General features: G+C 46.0%; 2 protein-coding genes across 9 annotated transcripts in view; both read right to left on the bottom strand.

The window, feature by feature from the left end:
- The window catches only part of fanca (FA complementation group A), a 31,357-nt gene extending 24,671 nt beyond the window's left edge, over positions 1-6,686 (bottom strand). For 2 of the 8 annotated variants that reach the window (XM_032548185.1, XM_032548186.1), the window contains exons 1-9: positions 6,413-6,681; positions 5,652-5,764; positions 5,466-5,580; positions 3,120-3,259; positions 2,750-2,845; positions 2,433-2,506; positions 1,644-1,753; positions 1,209-1,268; positions 1,067-1,112 (exon numbers count right to left, since the gene is read on the bottom strand). In XM_032548185.1, coding sequence (XP_032404076.1) covers positions 1,067-1,112; positions 1,209-1,268; positions 1,644-1,753; positions 2,433-2,506; positions 2,750-2,845; positions 3,120-3,259; positions 5,466-5,580; positions 5,652-5,764; positions 6,413-6,467 — 809 coding nt within the window. In that variant the 5' untranslated portion in view covers positions 6,468-6,681. Of the gene's footprint in view, positions 1-1,066; positions 1,113-1,208; positions 1,269-1,643; positions 1,754-2,432; positions 2,507-2,749; positions 2,846-3,119; positions 3,260-5,465; positions 5,581-5,651; positions 5,765-6,412 lie in introns of all 8 variants that reach the window. The other 6 variants (XM_032548180.1, XM_032548182.1, XM_032548187.1 and 3 more) reach the window with 5 other exon arrangements.
- A 10,201-nt stretch (positions 6,687-16,887) lies between these two features.
- slc10a3 (solute carrier family 10 member 3) lies at positions 16,888-19,179 on the bottom strand. Its single transcript, XM_032547792.1, has one exon. The coding sequence runs from the start codon at positions 18,754-18,756 to the stop codon at positions 17,392-17,394; it is 1,365 nt and encodes a 454-aa protein (XP_032403683.1). The 5' UTR covers positions 18,757-19,179; the 3' UTR covers positions 16,888-17,391.
- Positions 19,180-19,408: the final 229 nt, after the last annotated feature.

Genomic DNA, 19,408 nt, shown 5'->3' with positions numbered 1-19,408 from the left:
TGCTCTGCAGTGAGAGGTTGGACTGTTAGTCCTACCCACCAGGTCAGGTCTGCAGTAACAATAGTTGCCCCACTCTTACCAACTCAATGACTTTCTTGCTATATTTAGCAACATTTCAGACAAAATCTTGGTATGGACAAAATTGGAATTTGCGGGTCAGGCTTTTTGACAATCGGTAATCTACGATCGGCCAAAAAACTGCATTTGGTGCAGCCCTACATAGAACCAAACCTGGAAAACATAGAATGCCTCCAGGACGTCTCCAGGTTTTCCAGGGACGTCCCAGTGAGAGGGTACCAGGGCCCTCATGTGTAAAGCGGCGTACGCACAAAAAATGTGCAGTGCCATCATATTTTACGCACAAGCCAGCATATATAAAAATGAATGTGGTGGGGCGCTGTGGTGGCGCAGGGGCAAAGCACGACCCACATATGGAGGCCTTAGTCCTCGTGCCGGTAGTCGCAGGTTCGATTCCTGGCATGGCTACACTTGCCGCATGTCTTCCCCCTCTCTCATCACCCTCTTTCCTGGGCTACTTTCAAATAAAGGCAACTAGAGCCAACAAAACCTTAAAAAAAAGTTTGTAAATATACACAAACTTTTGACCTGCCGTGAAAATGTGCGGCTTTTTCTGTGAACAATATCAAACTACAAAGCGTCAAAACTCACATAAATACACTAAAATCTGACGACATTCAGTTATTTAGACCAGGAAGCATCAAACCGATGATTTAGCTTGTTTTTCATGATTTCAATATTTTATTGTTTAAATAAACAATGAAACTGAACTGCATTTATCCTCAGACACACACACAAAATAAAGAAAGCAAAAATAAAAGGATGCTAAAACCTCACTAGAATGTAAAAAATACATTTCCTCAGTTTGTGCCTCATAATCGATTTTTAATGTGAAAGCTGGACAGGACACCAGGACCCAGAACCGTCTGGTGCGACTTTTTGTCCCGTCTGCCTTGGGATGAGTGTGAATCTGGACTGAGGGCAGCGTGAACTTTGACCCTTTCTGCAAGGAGCAGACAGACCTGAAGGTTAAGAAGAAGAAACCAACCATCGCTCTGCTCCTTCATCGCACTCTTCCTTGATGTCCAGAAACCCTAAAAACAACAGCCAAATCTTAGCAATCAGTCAGAAAGTAAATGCGCCACCAGCGGGCGCAGCAGCGGGTGCAGCAGCGGGCGCAGTAGACTCACAGTGAAGCAGCTCATCCAGCACCGAACTCCTCGGCGATGCCACCAGGACTCCAACCACGGCTGAAACAAAGGAGATGCGTCTTCAGCTGCGGCTCTCTGGAACCGGCAGCTGGACTCTCCTCAGGTCCAAATAGAATCACAGTACACAATCAGAACCTCAGAGCAGAACCAAAACCGTATTCAAACCTTTCTGAAGCATCATAGAGCTGATCTAGATCTAGAGCAGAGATGACCTGTCCTGAGCAGGGTTCTGGTTCTGATTCTGCTGGAGGTTTCTTCCTGTTAAAGGGAGTTTCTTTCTCTCCACTGTCGCCGTGTGCTTGCTCAGTATGAGGGAAGGCTGTAAAGTTGAACTGAGTCCTGCTGCATGTTGATGCAGGAACTAACATTACTTATGGTTACAACAGAGAGGAATCTGGAGAAAAAAGCTCTTACTGGATAAAACTTCCTGTTGAACTCGTCTGGTCTCCTCTTCCTCCTGCGGAGGCGTCCAGCAGCAGAGAGCCTTTAACTGACCGGGCAGCCATGATGCGACGGCGTCATCACTGGAACACAAGGAGGTTCATCACTGACATGGTGAGTCTGTTCCATCACAGCCATGACTGGAGTCTCCATAGCAACCAGTAGACTCCATCTGAGTGCTGATTGGTCGGCTAAGTTCTGCCAGAAAAACCTTAGTGTGAGGCTCAAGTTCTTCTGCGTTAAAGCGCCTCAGGCTCATTGTTAAGCATGATGGAGGAGGAGTGATGCTGTGGGAGTGTTTCTCTCCCACAGGTTCTGAGAACCTTGTTTAGCTCATAATCTGATGGAAAGCTGAACATGGCTCCTGATTGGATAGCAGAACCAGAACATGTTGACCATCAACATCAGTTCCTTCTGCTTCCATCGTCTCAGTCAGAATGAAACCCTGTTGAAACCCGAGGAAGTGATTTTATTGAAAATGCAGCTAAAACAAATTTATTTCTAGGCTCTAAACATCTGATCCTTTGGTACCGATAAGCGAAGAGGACATTAGATGAGTAACGGCAGCGGTTTGGGTCCAGAACACCTTCTCTTTTATCTGACAACCAATCAGAAAAATAAACCTTAAACCTCTTCTCATCATGCTCAGAAATACGGCAGCATCTGACTTCAGGTTACCAAGATGCTTTCTGGTCAGGCAGCATCAGCAGCTCCTGAAACATCCAACTTTCATCATGAACCAAACCAGAAAGCAAAGCTCACCTTTCTATGATGTAGTCCAGAGTGAGGATGTTGTAAAGGTGAAGAAAGTACAGCAGCTCCAGGTGAGGATGCTTCTGAAAACACAACATGCCTGGGTTTAGTGTCCGCTTCACCAACTTGCACAAAGTTCCTGCTGGCAGAGAGTAAAAACACTCCAGATTACCAGATTCACATGACCCAAGGTTCTGTCTCCTTGGTTGTTTTAATCTCCACTTAAGAATAAAGTTCTAAAAACATTCAGAACTGTAAAAACATGCAAGTGAAGGAGAAAAGTGTCTGAGCCGCAGGAAGTGAACCCTGGCCAGGTGTGTGATCACCTGATCTTTTCGGTACTCCGCCCACAGCAGCCTGGGGCAAAAAACTCCTTGGCAAAGCAGCAGTTTGCCGGCCTCCAACAGAACCTGCAACTGGACCTGCAGAGGACAGGGAAGAACAGAACCTGTCAGAACATCTGCAACAGAAACGTCATAAAGCTGCTGGTGGAAAACTGACCCAGAGCGACCAGAACCACAGAAAACCCAAAGAGGAACCAGAAAACGGGAAGCAGGTACAAATGGAAAAGCTCAGCAGCAGAAGCTCTGTAGCACAGTCAGATGAACTGAACATGTAAGGGTACCCTAGTGGTGACCCGGTACCGGTATCAGTGTCGTGCAGCGCTGCAGCTGTGGGTCCATCAGACTCACTCACCCTCTGAGAAGACGTGAACATCTGCCTCAGTTTGTCCTCCTGTCCCCCAACGATCTCCTCCAGTCTGTCCAACATCGTCTTCACCGAGACGGCTCCGACGGAGACGCCCCGTCGCTCGGCCTGACGCCGTAGTTCGCTCCCTGCAGCAGACAACACGTTGGGGAGGGGCGAAATAATGAGAGACAAACATTTGATCTTGGTGTGGAGGCGAGTAATCTGTTAATCTGGGACTAGTTTCCTTTGGGATTGACCATCAGCAGATGAAACCAGATGTTCCCATGATGATGTCATGGCTTTGAAAGCCTCTGATTGGTCTATTCATATAATGTGTACTTGGTTATATAACTGCATCATCAATAAATCAGTTGGTTCCCATTGATCGATTTATCATTGATTAACGACCTGGAGAGCGAAACGAGTCCTGGACCAGCATGGACTGAAAGGCCATTCAGAGAGGAAGAATCCATCTCCGTAGAACAGTGGTGTCCAAAGTGCGGCCCGGGAGCCGTTTGTGGCACCACAGGCAGCTGGTGGAAAATATTTTCCTGGTCATATCCTGGTTGTGGAACATTGGACCAGCTCCACACCCTCACCAGGGTCCGGGAGGGTCCTGGGCGTTCACCCAACCGATCTACAGTACAGACCAAAAGTTTGGACACACCTTCTAATTCAATGGGTTTTCTTTATTTTCATGACTATTTATAAGGCAAGAAATCCCACTTATTAACCTGACAGGGCACACCTATGAAGTGAAAACCATTTCAGGTGACTACCTCTTGAAGCTCATCAAGAAAATGCAGAGTGTGTGCAAAGCAGTAATCACAGCAAAAGGTTGCTACTTTGAAGAAACTAGAATATAAGGGCTATTTTCAGTTGTTTTACACTTTTTTGTTTAGTGCATATTTCCACATGTGTTATTCATAGTTTTGATGCCTTCAGTGTGAATCTACAATGTCAATAGTCATGAAAATAAAGGAAACTCATTGGATTAAAAGGTGTGTCCAAACTTTTGGTCTGTACTGTATATGCACTTTGTGGACTTGGAGAAGACATTGGATCATGTCCCTTGAGGAACCCTGTGGGTACCGGGCCCTTTAATACGGGCTGTCAGGTTCCTGTTTCAGTGTCAGAGTCTGGTCTGCACTGCCGGCAGGAAGTCGGGCTCGTTTGCGGTGAGAGTTGGACTCCGCCAGGGATGCCCTTTGTCACCAATTCTGTTATGGACAGAGTTTGTAGACCAACCAAGGTGTGGAGGGGATCCGTTTTGGTGACCTCAGGATCCCATCTCTGCATTTTGCAGATGATGTGGTCCTGTTGGCTTCATCGGGTCATGATCTGCAGCTCTCACTGGAGCGGTTCGCAGCTGAGTGTGAAGGGGCCGGGATGAGGATCAGTGCCTCCAAATCTGTGTGTCTTTAGCCGGAAAAGGGTAGAGTGCTTTCTCAGGGTCGGGGGGACATCAGGGTAAGTCTAACCCTACCCTAACCCTAACCCCCAAGTGGAGGAGTTTAAGTATCTCTTGGTTCATGAAAGAGGGAAACATAGAGAGGGAGGTTGACAGGCGGATTGGTGCAACGCTTGCAGTGAAGCGGGCGCTGTATCGGCGCCCGCTTCACTGCAGTGATGTACCTACAGTACATCAGTATGTATGTTTAGCGAAGTGGGCGCCGATACAGCGCTGCTCCTTCACATTAAGAGGAGCCAGTTGAGGGGCATCTGGTTAGGATGGACGCCTCCCTGGTGTGGAGTTCAGGTCCCACCAGGAGGAGGCCTCAGTGGAAGATCCAGGACTGGAGGGACGATGTTCCTCTGCTGGGAACGCCGTGGGATTCCTGGAGGAGTTGGAACAGGAGGCTGGGAGAGGGAAGTCTGGGCCTCCTACTGATTCTGCTGACCCCATGACCCGACCCCAGATAAGAGGAAGAAATGTGATGAATGGATGAAAGCAGCTGGTCTAGCCAAAGGCCAATCTAGATCTCCACTTGTATCCAGATCCATTTACCACAAGGCTCACAATGCTTTCATCCTTTTTTTTTTTAAAACACTGGATGTTAAGTTATTGTTGAGCATGTAAAAAAACAATGAAAAACACAATAACATTTTTTTATTTTTTATTTTTAATTCCAAAAATGTCAAATTTTGTGGCCAGCCAGTTTTGACATCACTGATCTGAAAGCAACTAACTCACCAAAAACTGAGGAGATGGACGGAAACTTCTGACTCTGAAGGAAGATTTTAAATAATTTTTTACAATTCTGAAATTATTATTTTTGTTAATGAAACATAAATTAATCTCCACTGACCTTCATGTCAGACAATAAAAAGGTATATTGTGCACATTCTCACCCACTAGCAGTCCTGCAACGTTCAAAGGGTCAGCATCAGACGCTGCCTGGTTCTGCTCCGGGTTTCGGTTCTGCTCCACGTTCTGGAAGCAGATCATGCGACATGGATCCGGGTTCTGGAAACATCAAACATCTAAAAGTTACTGCAGGAAGAGACTTCCTGTCTGTTAGATGGACCAGGACTCACCTGCAGCTCCTGGAACAGGCTGCACAGGTTCTGGTTCCGGTCCAGCAGCTGGACCGCGGCCTCCTGCAGCCGCTCACCATCATCAAGCTTTGGCTTCTTTAAGCCACGGCCAGCTGAGACCGAGCAGAACAAGAAATATTAAAACATTCTCTAAACATCACAAAGCAGAAAGTTTCTGACTCTGCTAGAAAACTAGAAACCATTTCAGAGACAAACTTCCTCCATGGGGACGGGATTCTGTCCTCAGCACAGAGGAAGACAAGGAAGCTTCCAGATGTTTCCTCAATCTGCAGAAAGGTGGCAGGACGTTTACATCCGCTCACTAGAGAATTAAAAATTGTGGACAAATTGTCCTGCTCAAAAGCAGCTTTGCAGGTCTGCTGCTGGAATCTACTTTAATATTTCAGGATCTTCAAGCTGCAGTCAGCCTCTTCTCTTGTTGTCCCCGGTTCTTCTTCTGGCTTATTTTAGGTTCACTAAATGTTTCATTTGAGTTTTACAGGTTAAAGGTCATCCAGGAAGCTTATTTCCATATCATAAAACCTGGCATCCTAACAGGGCTGAGAATTTTTATTAATATTTCACCCTGTGAGGCTGAATAGAATTAACGTCAATATTTAAGCCAAGTCTAGAAAATAGTGTCATATTTAGCTCCGTTCATATTTATTCAGTTTCTGCTGTATTTATAGAACGTTTAAAGCTTTAACTAGGTCCATAATCAGAACATTACTAACTTTAACCGGCCAGGTGTATTAACTCACCGAGGAGGGAGCAGAGCGGCCTTTTCTGCGACCCACAGGACGTTTGGAGGGACATGATGTCTGGAGAGAAGGTCCCGGTTCCGAGGCGATTCTGGGTCAGAGAAGGTTTTGGTTCCAGAAAACGTTCAGGTTTAACTTGTCTTGCTCCTGCTTTCTGTGTCCGCCATGTTTCCTCTTGGCGCTTTGTGCTCTCATTGGTCGGATCTGCAGCCAATCAGGTAAGAGCTTCTTCTTCTGTTGCTGCTGCTGCTTCTTCTTCTTCTTCTTCTTCTTCTTCTTCTATAACCAGTTGTTATTGTAACTATTTATTGTGGGGGGTTTTCAGTATCCTTGACCTGATTATGTAATGTATTGTTGAATTATTGTATAATAAATGCTTTGTTAAAAATCAAAAAAAAAAATCTTCTTCTTCTTTGTGCACCATTTCCGATCAGGGAGACCTAAAATATAATAAGCTGCTATTGTAAATATTTATTGTGTTTTTAGTGTCCTTTGATCTGATTATGTACTGTTTTTATTGTTAAAATATTGTGCAATAAATGTTTTGTTAAAAAAAAAAAAAAATCTTCTTCATCGTGTGAGAGGAGGGTGTTTGAGGAAGAGCGGAAGAAGAGCGAGTGATTGAATCTTTTCTATCTTTGTTTTTTCTTACTGTTTTTTTCACTGGGTGTTTGTGTTACTTGTTTATTTGTAATTTCGTGTTAGTTTCGTCACGTTTTAAGGGGTTTTTGTGGGTTCGGGTGTGGCCGTCAGGCCGGCGTCTTAGGACGCCATGGTGGTTGGTGGTGGTGGGTCTTTCTCCACGCTGACACGGAAGAACGGCATCAAGGTGGGTGCTGGTTCTCCGTGCAGCGTGGAGGAAGTTTGTTTAGCTGTGGGTGAGGTGATTGGGCACGGGAATATTAGGTCGGCGGCACGAATGAATGGAGCGGTGGTGTTGTTTGTTGAAAAGGTTGAGCAGGCTCAACAGTTGGTGGAGGCTAACCCTAACCCTAACCCTTTCCGTGAATGGGTTGTTTCTGCAAGTGTCGCCATTAACACTGCCAGCGACTAAAGTGACGTTGTCAAATGTGCCACCGTTCATCAGCGACGATTTCTTGGTTAAAGAACTGTCGAGGCACGGTAAGGTGGTGTCAACATTAAGAAAAGTTCCTGCGGGGTGCAAGTCACCTCTTTTAAAACACGTCGTCTCTCATAGAAGACAATTATTTATGATTTTAAATCGTAAAGACGAGGAGCTAAATCTAAGATTTCATGTTAAGGTAGATGAGTTTGATTATATGTTGTTTGCCACATCGTCTAACATGAAGTGCTTTGGTTGCGGTAAGGAGGGCCATATCGTAAAGATGTGTCCCGACAGGGCCTCGGCGAAGCAGCAACCCGCTGCTGCTAAGCAGGTGGGGGACCCACCTAGTGAGGCTGGAGCGGCGGAGGAACCCGCGGTGGCGAATGCGGAAGAGCCCGTTGCCGCTGCGGAGGAATCCGCTGCCAATGCGGAAGAGCCCGCTGAGGAAGAGCCTGCAGATGGTTTGGTTGAGGAGGTGTCGGTAGCGGACAGTGTGACGAGTGTGTGTGTGAGAAAGGACGGGGGCACGGTGGTGTGTGGTGAAGGGGTGAGTGGTGGTGAAAGTGTGGAGGGAGAGAATGTCGGTGTGCAGGGAGGACAGGAGGAGGAGGTGAAGGACAGTGAGGAGCATTTAGTGTGTGGGGATCAGGGAGGGATAGGTGAGGTGGAGGTAGGAGGACAGAATGAAAGGAGGAACAGTGTAGAGTCGGTTTGGGGAACTGGATTGGAGGGAGAGACAGAGGAGGTGATGGAAGTGGAGGCTTCTGCCCCGGTGAAGAGGCGAAGCAAAAGGAGGAATGTGGTGGCGGCTGTACAGGCCAGCAGGCAGGTCAGCAAGCTGGCTGCAGAGAGGAGGGAGGTGTCGGACAGCAGTGACGCTGAGAGCTGGTTCTCTGACGCCAGCGAGGCGTCAATGACTCAAACCAGTAGTAAAGAACCAAGATACCCTGTCGAGTCTTACAGAACGTTTTTAAAACAAACTAAAGGGCTGAAAGGAGTAAAGATAGAAAGTTATTTGCCAGATCTGAGAATCTTTTACTTCTCTGCGAGACATCACATTAGGAACAATGAGGTATCGGGTTTTGAAAAGACAGAAATATTTAGATTAAAGAAAGCAATGTCAAAAGCGAGAAAACTTTTTTGAGTAAAAATGATGCACAGTGATTTTTTAGTATTTTTATTATTATTTTTTTTTTATAGTCTTTTTGTGTGTTGGTTTTAGCTTCTTACCCAATATGGATTCTTTTAAAATCGCAACTTTGAATCTTAACGGGGCGAGGGAGGCTGAGAAACGGGCTTTGATTTACCAAACGCTGAACCAAAAGAAAATCGATGTTGTTTATTTACAGGAAACTCATAGCGATCATTTAATTGAGACGGACTGGGGCAGAGAGTGGAGGGGGGAGGTCATTTTAAGCCACGGCACCTCCCAGAGTGCTGGGGTGGGTTTCCTGTTCTCTAAGGCTTTCACCCCGAACTCCACAGAAGTAGAGCATGTCGTTCAAGGGAGGTGTCTTTTAGTTAAAGCAAAGTTTGATATTTTTAGTCTGGTTTTTATTAATATTTATGCTCCGACCACCAATGCAGAGAAAAAGCGTTTTTTTGAACAAATTGGGGAAAGGTTGGGTGATTGTGGGTCTGAGGATTATGTTTTTATAGGCGGGGATTTTAATTGTACAGAAAACGAGTTTTTAGATCGTAATCATGCAGAGCCGCATCCAGCAGCCCAGCATGCTCTGCGGCAGCTGGTCTCGTCTCACGGCCTGGTGGACGTATGGAGGAGGATGAACAGGCTCCAGGCAGTACACATGGTCCCACATTAAGGAACACCGAATCTCTTTAGCTCGACTTGATCGTTTTTATTGTTTTAAACACCATTTTAATGTGTTTAAAACATGCCAGATTTTACCGGTGGCTTTTACCGATCATTCGTTGCTTTTAGGTGTTTTTATTAGAGACATTTTACCTAGGAACGCTTACTGGCATTTTAACGCGGCTTTAACTTATGATCAGGGTTTTAAGGAGATTTTAGGTTATTTTTGGACTGGTTTTAGACAGAGAAAGGCTGATTTTACTTGTCTGAGACAGTGGTGGGACCAGGGGAAAGTTCAGATAAAACTGCTGAGTCAGCAGCACACTCTCAATGTTACCCATGACATTACCGGATCTATCAGAGATCTGGAGATGAACATTGTGGAATTAGAACGACTTAGTGAATCCACAGGAAATCGAGAGTATATTGAAGCTCTCAGATCAAAAAGGCTAGTTTTAGCAAACCTGCTGGAGAATAAAGTCCAAGGCGCTTTGGTCAGGTCCCGGGTCCAGAACATCACGGAGATGGATGCTCCCTCTAGCTTCTTTTTCAGCTTGGAGAGGAAGCACGGGCAGAGGAAGCAGATCCACTCTCTGCTGTCGGACACAGGGCAGCCACTGAGTGAACCAGTGCAGATCAGGAGGAGGGCTGTGGAGTTTTACCGGTCTCTGTTCAACAGCGAATATGAGGAGAACGAGGAACGTTTAGAGGAGTTCTGCTGTGAACTGCCTCAGGTCTCCGAAGAGACCAAAACCGACCTGGAGCGCCCCCTGGGGATCCAGGAACTCCACACAGCCCTCCTCAGCATGCAGGGCCAGAAGTCCCCGGGCATTGACGGGCTCACTGTTGAGTTTTACAAGGCCTACTGGGATCTTCTGGCCCAAGATTTGCTCGACGTCTACAACGAGTGTCTGCACACTGGTTCACTCCCCTTGTCCTGCCGAAGGGCGGTCATCACCCTGCTGCCCAAGAAGGGGAACTTGCAGGAGATAAAGAACTGGCGCCCTGTGTCCCTCCTCTGCACCGACTATAAGATCCTCTCCAAGGCCCTGGCCACGAGGCTAGGAAGAGCTATGGAGCAGGTCATCCACCAGGATCAGACATATTGCGTCCCCAGCAGGTCCATGGTAGATAACATCTACCTAATTCGGGATGTTTTGGAGGTCTCCGGTTCATTAGGTTTGCAAATTGGCTTGATTTCACTAGATCAAGAAAAGGCATTCGACCGCGTCGAACACGGCTTCCTCTGGGAAACCATGAGGAGGTTCGGGTTCGGCGAGGGTCTTATCGCCAAGATCCAGGTTCTGTACAGTGGCATTGAGAGTGTGCTGAAGATCAACGGTAGCTTGTGTGCTCCTTTTAGGGTGTGTAGAGGCGTTCGACAGGGCTGCGCGCTCTCAGGGATGCTCTACGCACTCTCCCTGGAACCCCTCCTCCGGAAAATACGCTTGAGTGTTTATGGTCTGGTTTTACCTGGTTTTAAGGACAATATGGTTTTATCTGCCTACACTGACGATGTTGTTGTTTTTGTAAAAGATCAGCAAGATGTCACTGTTTTAACCAAGATCACTGAAAAGTTTTTTACTCTGTCCGCTGCGAGGGTGAACTGGGGAAAGAGTGCAGCCCTGGCCGTCGGCGAGTGGTCTGCAGGGCTCCCAGTTCTCCCTCAGGGTCTTTTATGGAAGAAGGACGGTTTTAAATATCTTGGTGTGTTTTTAGGCAGTACACATATTGTGAACAAGAACTGGGACGACATTGAGCAAAAAATAAAAAATAAACTGTCAAAATGGAAGTGGCTTCACCCACAAATGTCCTACCGGGGCAGAGTGTTGGTGTTAAACAACCTTGTCGCTTCGCAGCTGTGGCACAAGCTCGCTGTTTTAGACCCACCGTCTGGCTTACTGGTAAAAATTCAGTCAGAGATGGTTGATTTTTTTTGGAACGGTCGACACTGGGTGCCACAGCCCGTTTTATTTTTACCGAGAGAGGAGGGGGGCCAGGGCCTTGTCCACCTGGCTAGCAGAACAGCTACTGTGCGTTTACAGTTCCTGCAAAAGTTTCTTACAAGATCTCCTGTATGGAAAGATGTGGCCAGCTGCATCCTCAGACGTGTGAATTCTCTGGGGTTGGATGCTGCTCTGTTTTTAACTGATTTTAGTCTTTTAAAGTTAAAAGGGTTGCCTCAGTTTTATCAGAGTGTTTTTAAATCGTGTGCTTTTTTTAAACTGCACAGATCAAAAACGCATAATTCTCTGCATTGGCTTTTAGAGGAACCGTTGGTCTGTGGAGCAAAAATGGATGTCCGGGATAGCACCGTGCCGGGCCTTGCTGAGGTGCTGTCCAGGTCCGGGACGGTGACCGTGCGGCGGCTGGTGGAGGTGGCTGGACCGGACTTCACTAACATCCAGGAAGTCGGCCAGCTGTTTGGAGTCCGGTCCGCCAGACTGACACAGCGCTTCCTGGAGCTGATAAAGGGGCGGATGACGGCCGAGGAGAGGCGGCTGTTGCAGCTGTATGCCACAAAGGAGTGCCTGCCTGACTCAAAAGACATGTTTCCAGATGTGTTCCTGGCTCCAGATGTTGAGGAGGACTGCGGTCCCTTGCTGCATTTTACGGACTCAGACTTAAATAACAGCAGCGCAAAAGTGCTGTACAAATACTGTGTCAAGATCCTACACAAGAGAACTCTCTGCAAAAGATCCGTCAGTGTGTGGAGTGACAGACTCGGAGGACAAAAACCTCAATGGAGGACTTTATACAAGCCTCCAATCAAAAAACGGACTGGTGATCTGCAGTGGCGGATTTTGCACGGCGCCATCGCCACAAACTCGTTTTTACCGGTCATCAGTCCTGGGGTTTTAAACGAGTGTCCATTTTGCAGTTTGTCTGAGAGTGTGTTTCATGTTTTTACAGATTGTGTACGGTTAACTAGTTTTTTTAATTTTTTAAGGAGTATTTTTAGCCTTTTTGGAATGGTTTTTACCAATTCCCTATTTATTAACGGTGTACATCACAGTCGATCTACAAGTTTTAAATCTCGTCTTTTAAATTTTTTAATAGCCGAAGCCAAAATGGCTATTTATATAACTCGACGAGACAAAATGCAGGCTGGACCTCAACTCGACGCGGTGGCTCTGTGGAAGGTCAATATTAAGGCCAGGTTGAGATTAGAGTTTTGTTTCTACAGAGCCACCAGGAATCTGAGGGGTTTTTTAGAACTGTGGGGTTTTCATAATGTATTGTGCACCTTTTCCGATCAGGGAGACCTAAAATATAATAAGCTGCTATTGTAAATATTTATTGTGTTTTTAGTGTGCTTTGACCTGATCATGTACTGTTTTTATTGTTAAAATATTGTGCAATAAATGTTTTGTTAAAAATCAAAATCTTCAGGTAAAGTCTTGGCGCACCATCGCCACAAACTGGACCGATATATATGAACCTTATTGATCGAGGACTCGGTGCGTGACTACAGACCATCTGATCCATTTCCTCTGGTTATTAGCAAGTTGTCCTAGAATATCTTGTTGTACCAGCAGATTGCTTTGTATGTTTGTTTATACTGCTTTGCATTGCAGAGCAGAGAATCAGGTTCCTGTTTGGCTCCTGAGGTGAAATCTGAGTAAAGCTGCAGAACAACATTATTGTGTCACTGATAAAAAATGTTTCAGCTTCAGCTCAGCTTTGTTCCTCTAGGCGTCAGAACATGAGCACCAGTTTGCTGCTCTCTGTTCTTCCACAGATGATCCGGCACGCTCAATTTACACTGTCACTTTAGATCTGGTGTATCACTGCAGATTTTAGCAAGCATTTGGTCTAAATTCATTAATATGCATTTTCTGAATGAAATGTTATAAAAGATGAAGCAGGAGTGTTTTTGAATATCTAAGTGAATTGGTTAGGGTTAAATTCTCCCTTTGTATAAAACAGAACTATCAACTTGGTTCCGATCTGGGCTCAGTGACCCAAATGTCTCACAGAACAAGGTGTAGCAGCTCATGCTTCAGGACCCGCCCGATATTTCCTCACTTTCTGGTTCTCAGGTGAAACAGAACCCAGGCCCGTTAATGACCTCCTGGGTTCTAGATTTTACTCTTTTGCAGCCAGTTGTCTTCTAACGTGATTTTGTTCAATACTTCTTCAAGCTTTCTGATAATCCATTTGTTCAAAACAGAAAATTATCACTAATCAGGCTGAAAATTCAAACAAACTTAGAGAAAGTTGAGTGAAGCAACCGTCCACCAGGCACTGGTTTCTGCCAGGCTTTGCTGCAGATGTTCAAGCAACAGAAGAGCTGCTTATAAAAGCTGCAAAAAGAAACTCGTGAAATCTTAATTCATCCTGTCCTCTTAAATATTTAAAAGCCCATCTGCCTATTGTGCCACTAATGTACTGGATAGAGAAATAAATAGAGGGGGATGTGCAGCCAGCTGGGTGCAGTTGATGCTTCCCAGGTCCTGAAATCATTCAGATTGAGTCTGAAGAGATATAAACAGAACAAACAACACGGTGCCATTATTTATTACACCAATGTTCAGACCTTGGGTCGTTGTTTCAGTTGTTTTTAAGGTTTCGTTATTATTCTGTGTTTCTTTGATTAGATCAGTCTTGTTTCTGTTTTACTTTAGTTCAGTCCTTTTTAATGGTTTTAGCTGATTTCTTTTCTGTAGTTATTCCAGTTTTATTATGTCTAGTTATTCTTTGGTATTAGATTTCTTTAGCCAGTCAGCTCAGCTCCATTGTCCCACATTCAGCCCAGTATTGAAACACTTCTGCTGCTGTTTCCTCCTGTCACTTCGCTTTAGGTCCCAGCCATGTTCCTTGTGCTTTTGTTTGTTTCTGATGTGTTTTTGTAAGTCTTTGTTCACATTTTTCATTAATCTACTCGCTGCCCCTGCATTTGTGTCCTCTTTAACTAACGCATCATGACAACCTGAGACTCGAATGGACCAATCCTCTCCAAGCTTTAGCTCCCACTGTGCTGTAGAACAGTATGGGATACTGCAGGGTTCCTGGTTGGGTTCACAGAACATGTGGGTTTAAGAAAAGCCCACATCATCCGCCTTCCACCACCGTGCTTGACAGTTTGTTTGAGGTGTTTGTCTTGATGTGGTTCCCTGTAAACATTATGTCCAACTACCTCTAGTTTGTCTTATCTGTCCAGAGGACATTGTCTCTGAAGTCTTGTCCTTCAGCCTGATGGATCTCTGCTAACCTATGACCGGCAGCTATCTTGTTTCTAGAAGGAAGAAGTTTTATCCATTAAAACTGAAACTTCTCTTTAACCCTTCATAGCTCACACTTATGAAGATCATCAACTTGGTCTCTTTTAGGGAAGCAGTTTTTAACTTACTGCTTCTCCACTACGAAACAGAATTGAAGTTGGTGTTTCATATCCTGACATATAAAAATCAACAACAAATCTACTTTATTGTTTATTACTTGGAATCACCATTAGCTAGTATTTACACCCAACTCTCCCTGGTGTCTACTATTAAAAACACACATCATACAATAGAAATCACTCTAATATATGACAGATGACAAATTTAGCATATCAATCAAAGTAGCTACAGTTCATACAAAATGTTGATAAATTTATCAAGTATAAAATAATTAAGCATTCCAGTTATAGGTACATTTCTTCTAAAAAAGCTTTTCATTTTCTTTTTAAAAGCCTCTTTTCAGCTTTCATTGGAGTTAATGGTAGAGAGCGCCGCTCTGTCTTCGCTCTGCAGGTAAAGGTGACAAGGAGAGATTAAGTTTTTGCCTGAGGAATTTGAAAACATCCTACAACTGCATGTCTGGTCACATTTCTATATGAACTTAAATTGTTCTTTAAGGAGCAAAGAAAAATCATGACTCTGGCATCTTAAAGTTTTCCATGTTGAGATAATAAAGCTAATATCCTATCATGGACGTTTAGCCAGTTTAGACTAAAACGCATTGTGTTTATTTTTGTCCTGGAAGAACAATTCAATACTAAATGAGCAGCGTTATTCTGTCCATATTATGTGACAATATTCCATCTGAGAGATAATTCAAATTCTGACATACAAGCCAAAGCCCTGCCCATACGCTTCTGCTACTTGTTTGATGATTAAGTTTGATGATTGCTGTTGATGATCTAAAACCCATTGATCTGCAATTTCCAATTCATTGTTTAAAATTAATGTCAATGCAGATAATGATTTTGCAGATGCATAGTATCATCTGCATATATTGTTAATTTTGCGTGTTTTAACATAAAAGGTAGATCATTTGTAAAAAATAACATACCAGAGTGAACCAAGACAGCTGCCTTGTGGAATTCCAATCCTCTGCACTCTTTTGTGAAAAACTACCATTAAAATGCCATTAAATACCATTAAAACTCTGTGGTCTGCTGCACAAGTAACTCTTCATCAGTGTTAGTCCAAACAGCTCCAAAACGAGCTGCGATCAGTCACATCGACCGGCGATGCAGATGCCTAATAGACACATCTTCTAGTTGTAAATAGTTCTTATTGTTGTATTTTAAATAGTTTGAAATATAAGTTATATTAATGGACCCACATCAATATTTTGTATTGTTCGTTTCTTTGCAAAGACAAGTTAACTTTTTTGTAAAATGCAAATTTTCAGGGGGCTTTTCTTCAGGTTCAATTCATATATAAATGTCTTTAAATGTAATTTTTAAAAACAAAAGACATTTAAAAAGAGGGAGATTTATTTACTGTACTGATGCTCCTGTATGTCACACATGGCTCCACTGTTCATGTTTACCATCCTGCACACAAAGCAGAGGAGGAGTCCACAGTGATGACTCACATGATCTTCTTCCTGTTTCTGCTGGACTTCCCCTAACCGCCATTTTAAAGCTTCTCCTGTTTGGACGATTTACAGCTGCGCCACATTCCTGAGAGCTCAAGCAACCAAACAGAGGCAAACATTTCTGTTTCCCACCATCAAAGTGTTTAGCTCCAGCCTACAGATGAAGGTTTTCTGTGTTGTTGTGAAACTTGTGAACTTTGACCCTATGAAACTGTTCAGATAAAACCTGGACCTTGTCCCATGTTGCAACAAGTTAGTAAACTCACATTTCCTCATTAGCTTTCCTTTTTATTCAACAGCTCCACATTTCAGGAACGTCGGACCAGCTTGCTTCACGTTTTTACACACTTAACACTTTTCAGAGGAAAAACTTGAAAGCACAAAAATAATTTCTTTGAAAATGATCATTTGACAATTTTCATCTTTCAGCCCTGAAAATATCTGACTGAATGGAGCTAATTTTATTTATGGGTGTTGTAAGGGGAATGAATACAAACCCAGATTTTTTATTTGTAAAACAAGTTGAAAACCCTTTTCAGATCTGTGGCAGAAAATCCTAAGAACAAACATCAGCGTTTCTGTTGGGAGCATGACAAAGTGGAAAGGTTCAGGAGTGGGAGTACTTTACGTAGCGTGGCTAGCTTTGCACCCCGTTGTAACAAGCCGAGTTTAAAGAAGCAATTGGTGATGATTCACACTGAGCTGCTGAAAGTTTCACCACCAGGAGAAAAAGCTCAACGTGGTGATAAATGCACCCTGGAAACAAAACACACAGCTGAGAAATTAAAGCTCTCACAAGGACTTTATTCTTCATTTTCAAATATTCAAGTACATGGATGTGAAATATCCAGGACACAATCAGTGGCAAATACTTTCTGAAGGAAATAATCACATCATCATGTTCCTTGAAAGGTGTTCCTCTCATGTTCCCCTCGCAGGCTAAGACACATAGATCACTTGTAAACATGATACATTTTCAGTCTGATTTTAGAAATACAAAAAGCCGTCTTGTAGAAAAATAAGTTCTGTCTTCAGAGGAATATCAGCATGAAGAAGCTCACAGTAGAATCTGATCTGAAAAAGGAGCAACACACAAAACTCTCAGGGGTAAAAGGCCTTTGGTTTCCATGAGAAAAAAATAAAATAAATACCAAAAACGACATTAAAAGAAGCAGAAAAGATCAGTCCGCTGTACAACAGTGATGAGTGGACCGGAACCGAGCCGCCACAAAGGCAGACGGATGTCCACAGGTTTCCAAAGGTCCATTCTGCAGCTACAATCAGCCGTCACTCCTGAGGACAGCAGAGCCTCCGCCAGATGAAGGAGCCCAGGACGATGAGGAGCATCTCCGAGGTGCTGCTGAGCGCCACGATGAAGGGCGCCTGGGACGCAAAGTCCGCCTCCACTCGCCGGAAGGACAGCTGCATGACGGCCAGAGCCAGCAGGCTGTTCTGGACGCCCACCTCGATGCTCACGGTTTTCATCTGCGGCAGAGCCAAGCCGGCGCTTCTGGCGAGGCCGGCGCCGACCAGGAGGCCCAGCAAAGGCACCGTCACCCCGACCACCACGATCTGGGGCTGCACGTTGGCCAGGATGGACGCCCCCATCTGGTAGGCCATGAAGATGCCACCGACCATCAGCACGACGCTGAAGGGCCGGATGAGCACCAGCAGGACGCGGGTGAGAGCCGGGAGCCGTAGCTTGATCAGCATGCCCAGGGAGATGGGGATGGCGATGAAGAGGAGGGTGCCCAAGATCTTCACGAAGGGGACGTGGAGGGCGGCGTGGACGCCCAGCAGCCTGCCGTACACAGCCGAGGACAGCGGCATGGCCGCCGTGGCCACCACCGTGGACACCAACGTCATGGAGATCGCCAGTGTGACGTCGCCCCCCAGCAGCAGGCTGTAAAGGTAGCCGCCGCCGCCGCCCGGTGCGGAGCAGGTGATGACCAGGCCGAGGGACAGCGCGGTGGGCAGCGACAGCAGCCGGGACGCGCAGTAGGCGTACAGCGGCATGACCAGGAACTGGGCCAGCACCCCCAGCAGCAGCGCCATCGGGCGGCGCAGCAGAGCCCGCAGCACCTCCACCTCCACCTTGCAGCCGAAGGCACACTTGTTGACGAAGATGAGGGGCAGCAAGGCGAACAGCACCGGGTTCTCCGTGAAGTGGGACAGGCCCCCCGACTGCAGCAGCCGGGTGGCCGCGTCGGCCTCGCTGGGCTCCACTCTGATGAAGTAGTCCGTCCTCTCCTCGATCAGAACCGGAACCGAGTCCCGGTCCCGGTCCAGCAACTGGATCTGCAGCGGCGCCCGGCCCGGGAACCCGGAACGGATGCTGATGATGAAGCTTCCGGGCGGTCCTTCCAGGCCGCCGGCCGTCACATTCAGGACGGAGAGGACCTCCGGGTCCAGAGACCGAACCCTCACCGTCTGCTTCCGGCTGGAGCCCCGGTACCGACTGGAGATCACGATCACTCCTTCTGTGTTTTCCGGAAACTCAAATTCCTGCGCCGATCCGTCCCCGATGGAGATGTAGCCGGTGTGGTTCGTCCGGCTGGTGTCGGTGCTGCTGTCCACGGTCAGGTTCCCGGTGGCCCAGGTCCGGTTCGGTCCGCCGATCAGGAGCAAACAGAGAGTAAAAAGCGTTCTCATCGCAGTGGCGGCCAGAGGGCGGAGGGGCGCCGCAGAGACACGCGTCGGCCCGGCCAGGGCCCTCCGCAGACGGCTACACCGCCGCCCGAACCAGCCGGCACGCCGAACTTCTCATTCCTGTCTTTGGGATAAAAGCTCCGCGTCGTCGGCCGCCTCCCCGTCTTGTCTGGTTCCCATTTTCGTACCGCCTTTATACCGGACCCGAAGCATCACCCCGCCCTGTCCGGCCCTGGCGGAGCCCAGCTGCACCGCGGCAGCTCCGGGAATCCAACCCACAACCGGCCGGTTGGTCTTCAGTACGAAGGAAGAACCGTAGCTTCGCCTCTTTCGCTCATTTTTTCCCTAGAAAGATGAAAAGGGATTGAAAAAATAATGAAAACGGACGCTGCAGCCTTCTGCCGAGGCGTGACGTCAAGCTGGTTAAAGGAAGATGCAGCCTTCCGCTCAGGCATGCCAAAATAAAAGTCTCATATCTCCTTAGATGAGCGAACTGGAGAAATGGCAAAAAATGTGGAATGAAGATAAGAAAGGAAGAAGATTATATGAAGTACAAAAGTCAGTTCGAATTCGAAGCATTAATGAAAGAAACAGAAGAGAAGAAATAATAATTAGTAGATTAAGAGTAGGTCATACCTACTTAAATGACATGCTT

This window comes from Xiphophorus hellerii, chromosome 19, assembly GCF_003331165.1.
Source record: "Xiphophorus hellerii strain 12219 chromosome 19, Xiphophorus_hellerii-4.1, whole genome shotgun sequence".
NCBI lineage: Eukaryota > Metazoa > Chordata > Actinopteri > Cyprinodontiformes > Poeciliidae > Xiphophorus > Xiphophorus hellerii.
The sequence above is the reverse complement of the archived record's forward strand: the minus strand, read 5'-3'. Positions and strand labels throughout refer to the sequence as shown.

Coding starts and splice junctions, on each gene's coding strand:
- slc10a3 (XM_032547792.1), bottom strand. CDS start 18,756: ATGAGAACGCTTTTTACTCTCTGTTTGCTCCTGATCGGCGGACCGAAC.